The 14,915-nt window shown below is 47.8% G+C and overlaps 1 protein-coding gene across 3 annotated transcripts in view; it reads left to right on the top strand.

Moving 5' to 3' along the window:
• DYM (dymeclin) overlaps window positions 1-7,098 on the top strand; it is a 157,076-nt gene extending 149,978 nt beyond the window's left edge. For all 3 annotated transcript variants that reach the window (XM_082782842.1, XM_082782841.1, XM_082782843.1), the window contains one exon: window positions 6,023-7,098. In XM_082782842.1, the coding sequence (XP_082638968.1) occupies window positions 6,023-6,172 (150 nt within the window). In that variant the 3' untranslated portion in view covers window positions 6,173-7,098. The remainder of the gene's footprint in view (window positions 1-6,022) is intronic.
• The last annotated feature ends 7,817 nt before the right edge of the window (window positions 7,099-14,915 follow it).

Raw genomic sequence — 14,915 nt, forward strand, 5'->3', positions numbered from 1 at the left:
GATTTCCTGTTTGCTTCCTTTGTCTCCCCACTGTAATCTACTGGTCTGTCTGTGCCTCAAGCCTGAGATAGATACAGAGATGATATCAGGCAGGTGTGGTGTAGCCCATACAGATTTTTCACCGAAGTAATGTAGATTTTTGTCTTAAGAGAAGCAGTATTAATGCAAAGAAAAACAGGACGGAAAAAAAAAAAATAAAGAGGTTATTGTCCCTGGAAAATTTAAATAATTGCAAAAATTAATTCAATAAGTATCTTTGAACAAGTACTGAAAAATGATATTCAATAAATTGTGCTGTCAAAGCACTTAAATACTTACATAAAAAAGAAATATACAAATATTTACATACATATGTTTGTATTTGTACCAGGAGCAGGGGGCCAGGCATGACTGTTGAATTGGTTTTCATTGGCCATTAATTTAACACAGATTGGGATTCTGGGGACAAGATTTCAAAGTGGTGTGCTGTGCATTGTGCAGACAAACACAACTGTTCCTGCTCTGCCCAAACTCTGTACAGGTTGGTACTTCTGGTGCAAGGGAGGTTGCAAAACTAAACCTTGCTGGGCATCTCTAATGACAACCTGGTGTGGTGCTGAATCTGAGGGGCTTTTTTGATTATTTTTTTTTTAGCCAGTTTGTGTACATTGCTAATATGGTCCAATCCTGCAGATGCTCCCCAGGCAATGCTACTATATTTAGCTGAAGCAATGTGAAACATAATTTGCCAGCATGTCATTAGGTTACCAAACAAGACTCGTGGTAAGATTTTCAAGCGCACACAAATCCCGTTTTCAGCAAGACTTTGAGGTTTCAGATTTGTTGGAAGTTAATGTCTGTTTGACTCTCAAATGTGTAAGACTCCTTTGGAAATTGTATTTTTCTCCTAAACTGTTCACATGCTTTTGAAAAAACTGACTCATATTCAATTGCTGTTCTAGAAACAAGTGTTTCTAACCAAGCACTTGGGGAAAAGAGGATTCTCCAGTTTTATGTTAATCCAACTCTTTGATTTCTTTCTTTCCACAGTAGCTGCCCCTTTTCTTTGATAGCTCTGCCTTGCATTCAGTGAAATATCTAGATCACCGAACAAGCAAAGGCACAGAGTCACTCTCTCTCCTAAAGCAACTCCATCTGCCATTGCTTATGTTATCTGACTGGAGATCACCCACTGACGTGACACTGCAGCCCAACAGCAGCTCGGATGGATAATTTGTGAAGGGAAGGGGATTTTTTAATTTATTTTTTTTAATGTATGGCTCAAGTCTTCTAGCTTGAATGCCACTGAGTTGCCTGGAGCCATGCCAGGTGCTGTTGGCTGGCCGTGATGCTATCTTCCTAATCGTTAACTGCAAAAAAGATGTTGTTGAACTTTTGTGGTGGCGGAGTTATTGCAGTTCAGTTCTGCATCTGTTCATCGGACTTCCTGTGGTTTTTCATCGAATCATATGATTGACAGCGCAGACAGTCTGCAAAGTTCTTGGTCTGTCTAGTTTATACCCCTGTCCCAACCACTAAATCTGACTTCTGCTTTGTCTGGCAGAAGAAAACAAGATAGGGTGCTGTGGTAAGTTGATTCCCCAGAGCTGATAAGTGTTGTCTGTATTTAAGTTGTGCAGCTCAAATCCTGGTGTTACCTCCTGCTCTGAAGTTTAAAGTCACGTCTCAGGCTGGTTTGTTTTAAGCTGGCCAGGGCTCTCTCCTCTGGTAATGACTGAGCAGAAATGCAGGTTATGGCTCCACTGGACCCATTTATGCCAGGGCAATGAGTTCAAAAACTTAAACAGCGAAGCAGAGGGGTGGTGAAGAACGTGTGCATCTTTCAGCACCATGATTCATATCCAGCTGAATGAACGGGGCTGTGAAGGAAAAACAGGAAGACGATTTATCGCCTGCCAAGACTTCTCCCCTATTATTAGGACTACCATTTAAGATGCCCTAGAGTGGTCCCTCTTTGCAGAAAGTGCTGCAAATCAGGTTCATTTAGGTGTCACCAGGTAGGGAGCAAATGCCTTTTCCTGAATGAAGTTGGACGCGATAATAGCAAAGCAGAAGAAAATGGTTTTCTGCATTGCAGCTTTGACTTGCCACTTTGGGAATTTTGTTAGCAGCCATGCTCGATGATAAAAGCCTCACCAGCGCTGTCTGCAGTGTTTCCAGGAGTGCTCTGAGACTCCTGTGACCTTGTTGTTTTCCAGCTCTCCTAAAACATTCATTTGGTGTCATCTCCTGTATGTCTGCAGCACATGGCAAAGGCTCACTCATTTCGAGGCAGTACGTGCAGGAGATATAAATGGCACAGAGCTGTAGTTAAACATTCCTTGAACTACCATCTGTCAAAAATCTTAAAGCTTTATGGTGTTGGTCAAACTTTTTATGTGGTATTTAGTCCTTGCTGTTATAAGTTGTTTTAAAGTCAGCCTGCTAAGTCAGAAACATTTTGAGGTGACCTAAATGTGATGATTTTGAATATTAACAATTTTTGTTTTCAGTGAACACCCCAGCAATTCTAAATGAAATTTTGGTATTGGTAGGTTTTTTTAATCTTAAAAAATGGATGACTGCCAAACCTTGCAAGACTGATGCTGATACAGGAGTTCCCCCCGTGCTGGACCTCTAGGATTTCTCATTCTTAATGGATGTGGAAACACAGCCACCACGCAGCCAGGGATCATTGCAGTCATGTAAAGAAGTTGGGTTTGAGTTACCAGCCTGAAAGGCAAATTCTCCATGTCTTGTTTGCAGTGCATTGAGCTGTCCTGGGCCCACTGTTCAGGTGCCTGTCAAAAAATGTTCATTTCTGCCATTACTTACCTTCTTTTTATAGAGATCTACTTGAAATTGTGTGTATGTAATGGCAATGCATATAGTCACTGACAGAAAATATTATCTCTCTCCTTAAAAATCTCATTATCCTTGTCTGCATTCCCAAGATAAAACTGCAGACTGTTCAAGGCATATGGTGAGTGTGAGAGAGTCCAGGCTGGTTGCAGTGAGTTACAGTCTTTAATCTGAAATTGATTATTAAATTGCTACGGTACGATCACAGTTGATGGCAACATTGATCAGTCTGAAGAAAGACTTAATAATAAAATCAATGGACGACTGTTCTTGCCTGAAAATGTGAACGCTATCTGGTTTATTTTATGCTGCCCTTCCAGCAGGGAGCTGATGGTGTAGTAAGAGCTGAGCACCTCAGATACAGCTATTGGAATTTTTAATACAACGATATAACTTTGTGCTTTAAAGCTAAAGACATCAGTTAAGCTGCACAAGGGTCCAGAATGGTCCCAGACTGGTACCCTGAGTACCTGCAAAAACAGTAGCTGTAGCCTGTGGCCTTGAAGGTGAGAAAAGTTATCTGTGTTTAATTCAAGTCAAATTAGCATCTCTAATCGCTTTTTTTTCCCTTCCCTCCCAGAAGGACTGCTACGCGCTGCAGTACTGGCGTGCAGCCACCTTTGGGGTGAAGAATGACAGCTGTGTAAGGGCTTTTCTCTGCTAGGAAATGTTACAGTGGTTTAATCATGAGGTTTAACCATTCATTCTGCTGATGCAATGCTGAACTGAACATGTTCCTGTCTACACTGACCACAAGTCAGGAAGCATTTAGGAGGGAAGTGGGGAAGATTACATTGAGGATAAGCAGAGTAGAATATCAGTTTTTTTGTTGTTTGTTTTCTTTTAATCTACATGAGGTTTGGTTGGAGTGAGGCTTAACCTGCCAAAAGAGTCGTGGCATCCTGAGAGGAGGGGTGTCACGAGGAAGTCAGGCTTGAGGACTGGGAATAGGACAGAGGATCTCACAAGGCCGATGAGGAAAAGAAGAAAATGTGGGCAACTGCAACACAGAGGGATATGCTAAAGAGAGGCCATGAAGGTATAGGAACGGGGCTGGGGAAGGGAGCAGACTAGGAGACAGGAAATTAAATATTGGGTGTGAGTGTGAAGGGACACCTAAAAGTGAGGGAACAAAATGATGTGGAAGGATAAACAGGCTGGTCAAAGCAAACCTGGCAAGGGAGGTTGTAGGGGCACAAAGGGCTGTGGGAGTGCTGCTGTACCACAAGCCCCATGTCTGACACAGGATATGAAACTTGCTGATGTACCTTTGAGGTTCTGGGCTTTGAACTTTTAGAGGCAGAAGTGCCTTTAGCAGCCTCGTCCTCTAACAGCCTCAGGTCCTTAAAGAGAAACATTAGTGATGGAAACCATACCGCCCTTCTTCCCCACTGCCTGTCACAAGGATGAGCTGCCCCCCCTTCTGAAGGCAGCAAATACAGCAGCAACAACCACAGCAATGCCCAGAACGGGCCCCGTGTGGCTGGGTGCCGGTGTTGGGCAGACCACAGCAGCCCCAGCACATGGGAGCACGCTGCAAGGTGACACCGACGTCCTCGTCAATAGGGCAGATGACACATCGTCACCCAGGTCTGTGGCTGAGTGAAGCTGAACGAGCTGCCCGTGGAGACGCCTTCCTCACAAAGCACGGTGCAGGTGGCAGCTTCGTGGCTGGGCGTAATTGCATGCTTGGGATTTGCACCAAACTGCCCTAATAACAGCAGCGACGCGAGCAAAGAGTGGAATAGTTTCCATGTTTTGTGACTCCCAAGAACACAAAGAGCCTGGGCGTGTAAAGGTTAGATAAATAACCCTGAGAGCCAAGAGGCCAAGAAGTGCTCCTTCAAAGGAGACCATTCCAGCCAGAAGAGTCCTGTGCCCAGCAGGAGGAAGCAGTACACTCGAGACAGATGATAGGGCATCCCTTCATTATTAATGGGCAAAGAGGCTTCTTAGCCACTGCTCTGCTTGTTCTGATCATGTCACACCATGGAGTTTATTCTTAGTCTTAGCCACAGCCTTATAAATAATAAAATGGGTCATGTTTTATCTTACCCCAGTGATCATTGTACAGCGGCTCTTATCTGAGACCGTGCCAAGCTCTTGACACAGGCAACATTTAGAAATAGGATGATTGCATAGCACAACACAAAAATAGGCTCTGCTTTTCCCCAAAGCACGTACCAAGGGTGGACACGGTGGCTATGCGTTGACCCACCTCTGTGTAACGTGTGCCTTTGGGAGGGGAGAAATGGGAGAAAACGGGAGGCTGAGGGTGCAGCATCTGTCTGCAGCTGGGGCTAATTGTGTTAATTGTGGAAGTCCTTTGCTTAAAGCTGGTACTAAAAAACAGGGCTTTTGTGAAAACGACACTGCCTAGCCCGTGTTGTCCAGGAGAGGGAGGTACCTGCCTGGATGGGCAACAAATATTGCTGTGTGCACGGGTACTGTGGTGATGGCCTTCGGGGCTGAGGTGGAAGAGATGCGTGCGTGGCACGGTGCACTTGAAGAGCTTGCAGGATTTTGTCCCCTAATTACACAGTAATGCCGTGAGAGTCACTGCGTGCTCCTCAGCCACAGGGGAGCCCAGACACCGAGGCGAGGGCTTGCTCAAGCTGAGAGGAACTTGTAGCAGAACTGGAAAGGGCACCCAGGATGCCAGAACCCTGGCCGTGCTTCGCACTGTGCTCCCTGTCAGGAGGTGTTTCTGTCCTCAAACCTCAGCGTGCAGAAAGTCTGGGAGGATTAGAGGGAAGAAGTCAGCGTGCCCTAACGCTGTTACTCACAGCACAGACTGTTTGTTCTCAGGGTCTCTCCAAAGGATTCTCCTGCTAAGGGGCTGGTTGCAATTAATAGCAAAATGCGTTTCAGGGAATACCGGACTAAGCAGGGCTGCACACGTGCAAGAGGATTCACACGTTCAGTCTTTGTTAACAGGGAAATTGAGTGTGACCAGCAGCAAAAGGGCTGAGTACAATATGCCAGTGTAGCATGCAGTTCAAAGAAGGAGCTATAAATGATCTCTTTATCCCTCATGGTAAATATTTTCCTTTGGGTCTAATGGTTCAGTTCCCTCCATTATTTTTGTCACCAGGCCTCTTTTTTCAGCGTGTATGTGGGCTGCCTGTTTGCAAACAGACACGCGAGCCTCCCCTCAGCGGCCTTTTGTTTCTTGTTGCAGAAGTTCCCGGAGCTCAAGTTCAAGTACGTGGAGGAGGAGCAGCCCGAGGAGTTCTTCATCCCCTACGTCTGGTCTCTGGTGTACAACTCCGCCGTGGCCCTGTACTGGAACCCTCAGGACATCCAGCTCTTCACGATGGACTCTGGCTGAAGGAGATGCCCCCGCCGAGCCAGCTCGACTCCGTCGTCCTAGAGAAAACGAAACTCTGCACTGCGTGTGAATACGTGACCCCTTCCAGTGTGCACCCTCCGACCCCAGAGCTTACAGAGAATGAAGCTTGCTGCTCGTGTACAGTCCAACATCGATGTTTCAGAAGCAGATTGCCACAGGCAGCGGTGTGAGGAACTGACGCCTTGTATGCAACCTTGTATTTATAGTCCTATAACCCGGAGCTTGTCTGAAAATGAGGCCTTACACATGGGGTATGATGTTACTACCGACCACACAACTGATTGTTCTTTTAACGGGGTAAATGGGGAAAGAGATTGTGGACTTTGATTTGGAAGCACCGTTTGTATGTTCATTTCTTTAAAGCCAGGCAGCTTCTTTGGGTCAAGCTTTCTATGGTCTGTTGGATTCTGCCGTGGGTTGCTCGTTACCTAACACCGTGCTTTCACTCACAGCCCTTTGTTTCGGTGACACTGTCAAGGCTCCAGTCCTTCAGTTGGTGTCTACACCGTCATCCAAGTGAACTAGCAAGCAGCACATTAATCAAATTAGCTCCCAGGCAGACTCAAAACACTTGATTTAGATGTCAAAATGTTTGTGGGAGGATTTTCAAAAGCAATTCTTTTTCATTTTTTTTTTGACTGGCAAATATTCTGTAGAGGGCTAGAAACACCAGCTTTCAAGGTAAAGTCCCTTACAGACTTGTTTTACTGTGCTTCTGTGCAAAAGTTTTCCCTGGAAATTGAACATGTGAAAAAAAATCTCCAAAGAAAATAGTTATAAGATTGTAAAATAGACCAATGTCCTGTAAAAACGTGTAATGGTGATAGAGTGTTGTGGGGATCCTTGGCAAAGTTCTGTGTTGAAAATGCCGTTTGCTATTAAAGGTTTTATGGCAGAAGTATAAATTTATCTGAATGTAGAATGCTTCTTTTCTGTTTGTTTTGTTGTGTGTGTGTTGTTTTTTTTTTTGTTTTTGTTTTTTTTTAAGTGTCCTTTCCTGATATACTAGTTTCTGCAGTTAGAAGAACAAAAGAAATGGGTTGACCTGATTTTTTAAAGAACATCTCATTTTTCAGGATGAGGATCGCTTCTTCTGTGGGGAAGCTCCTGACTGTGCTCACTGCACATGCATGCAAATGCTCTCCTAATCCCACACACTGCTGTGTGGAGGACTGTCACCAGTGCATCGCATGCCAAAACAGAAATATCAAGGAATTAGTACCTAAACATACATGGCAACCCCGTACTCACTGCCTGCTCCAGCATGTTCTGTTTACTGACCTGAAGAATTGGGTGCATTTGCTTTCAGGCAGTTCTTTAAGTGGCTCTAAATAGAATTCCTTGCACTTTTTTTTTTTTTTTTTCATGAATGTTATCCTAGAATTATACTTTCCTTTTATCTGTCCATTTGAGTCCTACACAAATGAAAATGCTGGTTTAAAAAAAAAAAAAAAAACAACTTTCGATATTTATTTAAATATTATCAGTGGGGAGACAGATACAGCTCAGGAGCATTTGAGACTTCAAAAAGGCAGGAGCTTTTGAGATGAAGAAACAGACTGGAGATGCAGTTTTTTCTTAGGAAAATATGAGAAATGAATGATACATAACTGTGCTGCACTTATGTTTATGCTACGTTTTTGGATATTTGTTTTTCTTTGAGCAAACTTTACAAGGGGATGACTCTACTTGGTTATTGTAGTGATTTGTAATCTTCTCTTTTTATTAAGGCTAAGAGTGTTTGTGAGACAGCAGAGCTGTACAGCCTTCGGAAAAATCAGCCTGAAGATGCACTTCTAAACTGGATTCAGAAATTACTGGGGTAGCTCAGTTTTTGTGAGCGCTTGAGCCTGCCCCGAGGTGAGCACCCTCCACCCCACTGCCTTCTGCAGAAGTGGAGCTTCGTGAATGAGGGCGCACAGAGAGCAGATGCTTGTCTGCCAGGTGTCCAGCTGGAGCGAACCTGATTTTCCTTGAAAGGGCTTTTTATAAAGCAAAGGGTGCATAAAGCAGCACTCTGCTAGAATAGGTCAAACCAGCTGCTCCATCAATGCAGGAGTCGCACAGTAAATTATTTCTTGCTGTCCTCTTGTTCTGATGGCATTGAACTGAAGTGCAGAAGGAGCAGGTTTGTTCCGATTGCATAATTTCCTTGTGCATTTAATTAATATGCAATGCTCCCAGGGCCCAGCTGGTTTGGAACAGCTGGAGTTACAATCCAAAGTCAAAGCAGCAGAGCCAGACCAAGATTTATGCCCAAATCCATGCTAGTCTGATTGGCTCGTCCAAAAGTATAGCATTATATGGGTCTGGCAGTGTCCCGAAGTCTGCAGTCTGGCATGTTCACAAATACTCTGTTTTCCTTCAGATCTGTAAAGTATCACCTTAGGGATCCTTTTCATTACTTTGTGTGAAAGATTTATTATGCGTAATAAAAAAAAAAAAAAATTAAAGCAGCGAGTGCAGGCTCTGGTTGTGTTTGTTTCACCGAGACGCTGCCGTGCGGTGACGTTCAGCCCACAAGCCTGGTGCTGGCGTGCGTGGGGCCCTGTGGCACACTCAGCAGTGTGCAAGGAAGGGAACACGGCCGTGTTTGTCACCTCCAGTGGGCTGCTGAGGCAGGTGGTGTCTCCCTGTTCTGGTTTTGGGGGGTTACACGCTTGATATGCCAAATTCTTGCTCCGAGATCACCGGTGGTGCCGCCTGCTGAGGCGCCTTGCCTAGCGTCAGCCGCTTCTGGCGCGGGGAGGAGAAGGGAGGTCTTGCTCAGCATCCCTCCCGCGAGTCTCCTTGGGGTTGGAAGCTCTCAGCAGAGCAGGCAGGATGCCAGCTGAGCGTGTGCTGGTGCAGGGGAGGCCGGGCACGCGAGGAAGGGCTGCAGGTAAGAGAGAGAAACTCTGGGCTCCCTGCGGAAAGGGTGGCGGCGTGCAAGCTGCAACTCCTCCCTGCTGCCCTACAAACGTGACAGGAATCATCAGCTTTGAAAAAATTAGCCCCCAAATCCTCCAGATCTGATGGCAAGAAAAAGTAAGACCGCACTGGCCTAAAACTGAGGAGTATTAGGCAAGTTACGGGAAAGAAACAAGCTGTGTCCAGGATGCCTGCTGGGTTGTTGATCTACCAGCTAAACAGGAAAGGGAGACGCAAACATCCCCCTCGCTGCTTGGGAAACTCCAAAGCCTTTCCTACAACCTCTCTTACCGAGCAGATCAGTTTTATTTTATGTTGTGCTATCTGAAGGTGAAATGCCATCCTGTAGGTAGTCAAACCCATGCTTTTCCCCGATCATTTAGGGTCAGGCTGTGAAAACCCTGGCTTCTGTGCCTGAAGGCCAGGAGCTGTCTATACGATAGTGCTCCTGTCGTTGCCCGACCGCTGCAAATCCTGTCCAGGCCTCCCCGTCAGCGAGGCCTTGGCCATTTCATCTGGCTACCCATGAAAGGTTGTACCACCGGTGCCTGTAATACGTAAAAATCAGGGTCCCAGCTGCTTTTGTGTTTGGTTTCTTGTTGGTGATTTGTTCTCTGGAGGGCTAATTGCTGGAGTAGGCTCTGCTAACGTTTCCAGCGCAGTGTTTAAGCAACAGCTGTGCGACTGATAGCGACACATAACTGCCTCGGCCGAGTTATCAGATTCAGAGAGAGGAAATGTTTACTCAGTCTGTTCCTTTTCATAGCTGCGGGCTCCCCGCCTCCTCCTAAGCCCAGATCAGGGTGCTCAGATCTGGATCAGGGCATTAATCTTGCTCGAACCGTTCGGTTTGGGGAGCTTTCAGCTTTCCTGAAAGTTGCATCAGGGTTGTTACCTTTGAGGTTTCTCCGGCGTTGTGTTAATTTCTGCATCCAGCATACCCACACCTGAGAGGCTCCAGGAAGGATCTCTTCCCTTGGAGGGAACGGAGGCTAATTTCTGCAGGGGATTACGCAGGAAATTTCTGCAGGGGTGATCCCCTCTGGGGAAGGATCCGGCCAGCAGGACATCCCCACGCTGCCCCGGCATCACCACGACACAGCCCAAGCACCCCGGGGCGCTGCTCCCAGTGCATGAGACCTGGGCTACATCACCGGGGTTGGTGGATGCACTGATAACGGGTCCGTTATCGGAAAATAATGCCTGTCCCAAGACAAAAGGGCAGCCCTCGTGGTCTCGTTGTGCAGAGCCGTGCTGCCTGCTGTGGCCCTGGATGTAACGATTCGTAGGAGCAGGGCAGGGAGGTGCTGCGGGCTGCGGAGGCAATGCTGGAGGTTAACCAGAGGTAATCACGGGCATGCCTGCATGACCGCATCAGCTGAGGTGTGAAAGGCACCAGCATGCGAGCTACCTCCCTCCTCAGCACCTCACTGGAAATTTTGGCACCTCTTTGCTTGCTCCCTGTGGCTGGGGAGACCTGGGACCTCTCCGGAGTGACGGTGTTATGAATACTTTGCTCCTTGAGAGCAGCTACCCCGAACTGCAGGGCTCCAGCTGAGATTACAGCACAAAAAGCTTGTAAGCATTTAATCATGGATGCTGTGTTATTGCTGGATGGATGCTTTTCATGTGCTAGGCCTGCACTGCCTTCTTGCAAATGAATTGCTTCAAGTAGCCATGTTTAATATTGAAGGCGCTGCTACCACCCACGGACTGTGCCAGCACTCGCATGTACTCAGATAAATGAAAATGTCACTATCAGTGAATCCCTCCAAATCACAACTCACAGATACCACTGAGCTGCCAAACTGGGACAATTTGAATGAGAGATTTAAAAAAAGAGAGAGATTTTTATTTTTTTTAATGCTGCTGAAGCGCACAGCATAATCCTTCATCATCACTTTAAAAACTGTCTTAAAATTAATCCAAAATGAACATGTCTTGGCAGACATGATGAAATGTTCAGCTGTACGTAAAGTTTTTGCCAGCTGTCTTGGCAAACGGAATGGCAGACTTTGGTCTTCCTTACAGTCACTTTGTGCTGCTGGAAATGCTAAATTGGGTGGCACAGGGAGAAAACGGGGGGGTCTTCGAGGGTCTGGAGAGCAGCCTCGGTGCTGGTGATGTCCCCGCAGCTCCACCCCGGCCCCTCCTCCTATTTACACCGCACCACGCATGCCAAGGCAAATGCTTTTCAGAGAGCAAAACAGCTTATTAAAACCAGGAGATTTAAACCAGAAACAGCTGCCCTCGCCCTGCTGCTGCTATTTTGGTCCCCAAAGCCGTGGTCAGGGCCTGTCCCCCCTCCTGGCGCAGCTCCTGTGTCCCAGCAGGGCAGGGGGCTCTGGTGGTCCCCACGGATCCTGCCCGGCCTTGGGCTTGGCCAGGGGACCTGGGGCTGCAGGTGAAATATCTGCTGGGTGCTGTGCCGTGGATGTGTCCATCGTGCTGAGCACAGAGAGGAGCAGCAGAGACCTTTTTGCCCTGAAACTGAGCTCCCTGTGATGGCTCCGGAGGAAAACCCCAACCTCCCCTTCAAACAAAGAGCAGCTTTGGCATCTGCAGTCCTGCAAGTTTTTCCCAGCTGAAACGCAAAGTGAAAATTCAACTTAAATTATTTTCTTTCTCCTAAATCAAGCCTTGCAAGCACCCTTTAAAAGGTCAACCTTTTAGCCCACAAAATATGTAATCGGTGCATTATTGACCCAAGCAATACCACAAACTCCAGCCTGCCTTCACCTCCTCTCTGCTTCTTCCCCTTCTTGACGGAGGGCGTTTGGGCTGGGAAAGCAGCAGCTCTGAACAAACCTGGCAGGGAGAGACCCTGTGAAACCCCACGTCCACAGCAGCCCTGGAGGATCACAAGTGCCAGGTGATGCAGGACCAGCTCTTGTCTCCTCAGCTCTCTGTCTGCCTGGCTTTGGCCTCCTGGGGGACAAATTAGTTTCAGAGGCCACCTTCATGTCTTATTGAGCCTTTATTTCAGTACCAAAGGAATGACGTTTAACAAATGGTGGGAGGCTGGAGCAAGGGAGGGGTGGTGACAGGACAGGGAGAGCTGAGGGAAGAGGATGTGGGATAAATTGGTGTTGTCTTCCCCCGTGCTCCTGAGTGTGGATGTTCTTAACCACCTGGGCAGCCCTTCAGGAGAAACTGGGCGACCACGGAAAATACTCTGAATTCCCACTTTTTGAAAAGAACAGCTCTTTTCAAGGCCATGTTAGGTGTCACAAAATCACAGATACCAGAAAAAAAAAAAACAGATACAGACACCCCATGCTGAGCTGCACCACTCCAATTCATCCCAGGGCTGCTGTCACTGATTTTTACAGTTACTAAGAGCTGTGAATGAACCAAAGAAAATGGAACTGAGCCCCTCAGTGCTGGGTTCACCCACTGGTTAAAGCCAGAGGCTCGAGAGACCTGAGCCATCTCCAAGCCTCGTTATGGAGCAATTGCAGCTGTGACTGCAGGGTACTGACCTGCTGCTGGTGCTTCCCCACTATTTGGGTAAGAAACAGCCATTTTCATAAAATACTTCACCACTTGCTGTCCCGGACCCTGTGCAGACAAATGAAAGTCCAGTTAGTACATAGGAGAGCGGTGCTGGAGCATAGATCAGAAACCATGGTCCTGACCCAAGAGCTTATAATCAGTGAGAAAATAAATTGATCTGGAGGGGACTGAGACTAGACAGGTGGCTTGGATATGTATACGTATATATGTAAATATATATGTTTGTGTATAGTACATACATATACATGTTGGTCAAAATGCTATACTAATTACTAATATATTAATCATTCTATAAATACAAATTTATATAATTTAAATAAATATAAATAATAATAATAATTGAATAAATATAATTTTATTTTATAAATATTTTAATTATTCCATACAGTGCCTCTCTTTTGTGGTATGACCCTGTCTGTCGAAGGGCTTTGAGTGGAGGCACACCGCTGGTGGGGTTGGGTTGGGTTGGATTGGGTTGTGTTGGGTTGGGTTGGGGACCCTCTCTTACAGGGTCCTTCCCTATAAAGAGGCAATGGGTGAGCACAGACCATCAACAGCACAAGCAGGAGGTTTGGGGCAGGGCTCGGGGGGACACCAGGGGCCGAAGGGGGCTGGATTTGTCCCCCGTGGCTGCGGCGCGTGGCTCGGGGAGGGCAGCAGGAGGGTGCCGGGGAGCGGGCGCCGCGGGCGGCACGGCAGCACCCCGTGTAATGAGGCTGCCGATGACGGATTTACCTCATCCATTACCTTGTGCGGCGCGTATGTTTATGTTGTGGCTACGAGCATTAAACGAGGGCAGATTAGTCGTGTTTGTGCAGCTGCCAAGCTCGCTGTTGTGACATTTCCATCTGCCTCGCTGTTGTATAACCCTCTGCTCCCGCTGAAATTAAGAGCAAGGGAGAAACCCCCTCCCTGCCACCTCCTCGTGCTGGCGGCACTGCTCATCCCCAGCCCGCAGCATCGGGCCCAACGCCCTCCCTCCAGCCCAGGCCTGAAACCCCGTGTCCTGTCCCATGGCCTTGGGTGCTCTGCAGCCAGAGGAGATCAAACAGCTTGTGCCAATGCTGCGGTATTTCAGCCAAATGATTTCAGCTCAGTGGCCATCTCTGGTGAGCTTTGAGGGCTGATGGTCGTCTCCAGGTCAAAACAATTCAGGAACTGGTCCTGGGAAGCTCCTCCTGTGTGTGCTCATCATCAGACATCACCACAAGAAGCCGTTTGTGCCGTGGTAGGCTCCCACCCTACTTCATCCCCACCAAGAAGGGTCGGGAGTACGATGGAGACCCTCTCTGAAACATCCCAAATCACCTCCCACAGAGCCCTGCTGGCAGGGACTGGTGCACCCCCGGCTTTTTGTTTGGTCTGAGGCCATGAAGTGGGGACCCACGGCCGGGCAGTCCTGTCCCTTCTTCCAGGGAGCACCTCCATCCCTCACTGTGGACCGTAAGGGAGTTTCCCAGAGAACAATCCTGATTTAGCAGGATCAGAGGATGATTTGTCACCCTGCCCTCCCAGTGCAAGGCTAGACGGAGTGCGGAGGCGCCAGGCTCTTCCTCAGTGCCTCCGCAGCTCTGCCCTTACAAGTTTTAAGAGTTCCTTCCCCTACAACCACTCTCCTACCTTGCCGGTAACCTTTAGGACAGCACCTTGGTGGGGTGAGCAGGGGAGATGATGAAAGACGGGGAGGTGAAGAAACCTGTGCCGAGCACATTGTTGGCTCTTGGCCTGGGACGCCGGGCCCGCTCCAGGTCTTGCCAAGGTTGTTTTTGCTGGGAGGATGCACCGACGATGACAGCCAGGTATTTCTTTGATGCAAAGCCGTGTGTTAGTTGGGAAAGTACGTGAAGTCCTGCTGCCCTCAATGCCATAGACCCAATGGGCTGCAGAAGCCTTGAGCCCAAGCCCGAGCCTGCCCCGACCCACTGCGGCGTGCCCAGCACCCCTGGGTGCCGTCCCGCTCCCTGTCCTTACGTCACATTTCCCAAGCTCTGGCACATTTCACTGCCCTGGCATTTTGCTGGCTTTCTCTTTGCTTTCTCATCCCTCAGACGTAAAGCACAATGCACACACATCTTTCCTGCAAGCAGCTGCAGCCCAACCATATCCCAGGGAGCAGGAGCAGCCTCCTGTCCTCACAGAAAGTCCCAGGGAAAAGCTCATTCCCTAGCCCAGTTTTGCCGTGGTGGCTTGTGCCCTGTGTGAGAGCTGGTTTTGTTTTAGCTTCCATCAGACAGGAGTGGAAAACCCTTTTTAGCCCCAAGGGGACGTAGAAAATGGGCCTTGGAGTCAGCTGAGC

This window comes from Aythya marila, assembly GCF_965140915.1.
Source record: "Aythya marila genome assembly, chromosome: Z".
Lineage (NCBI taxonomy): Eukaryota > Metazoa > Chordata > Aves > Anseriformes > Anatidae > Aythya > Aythya marila.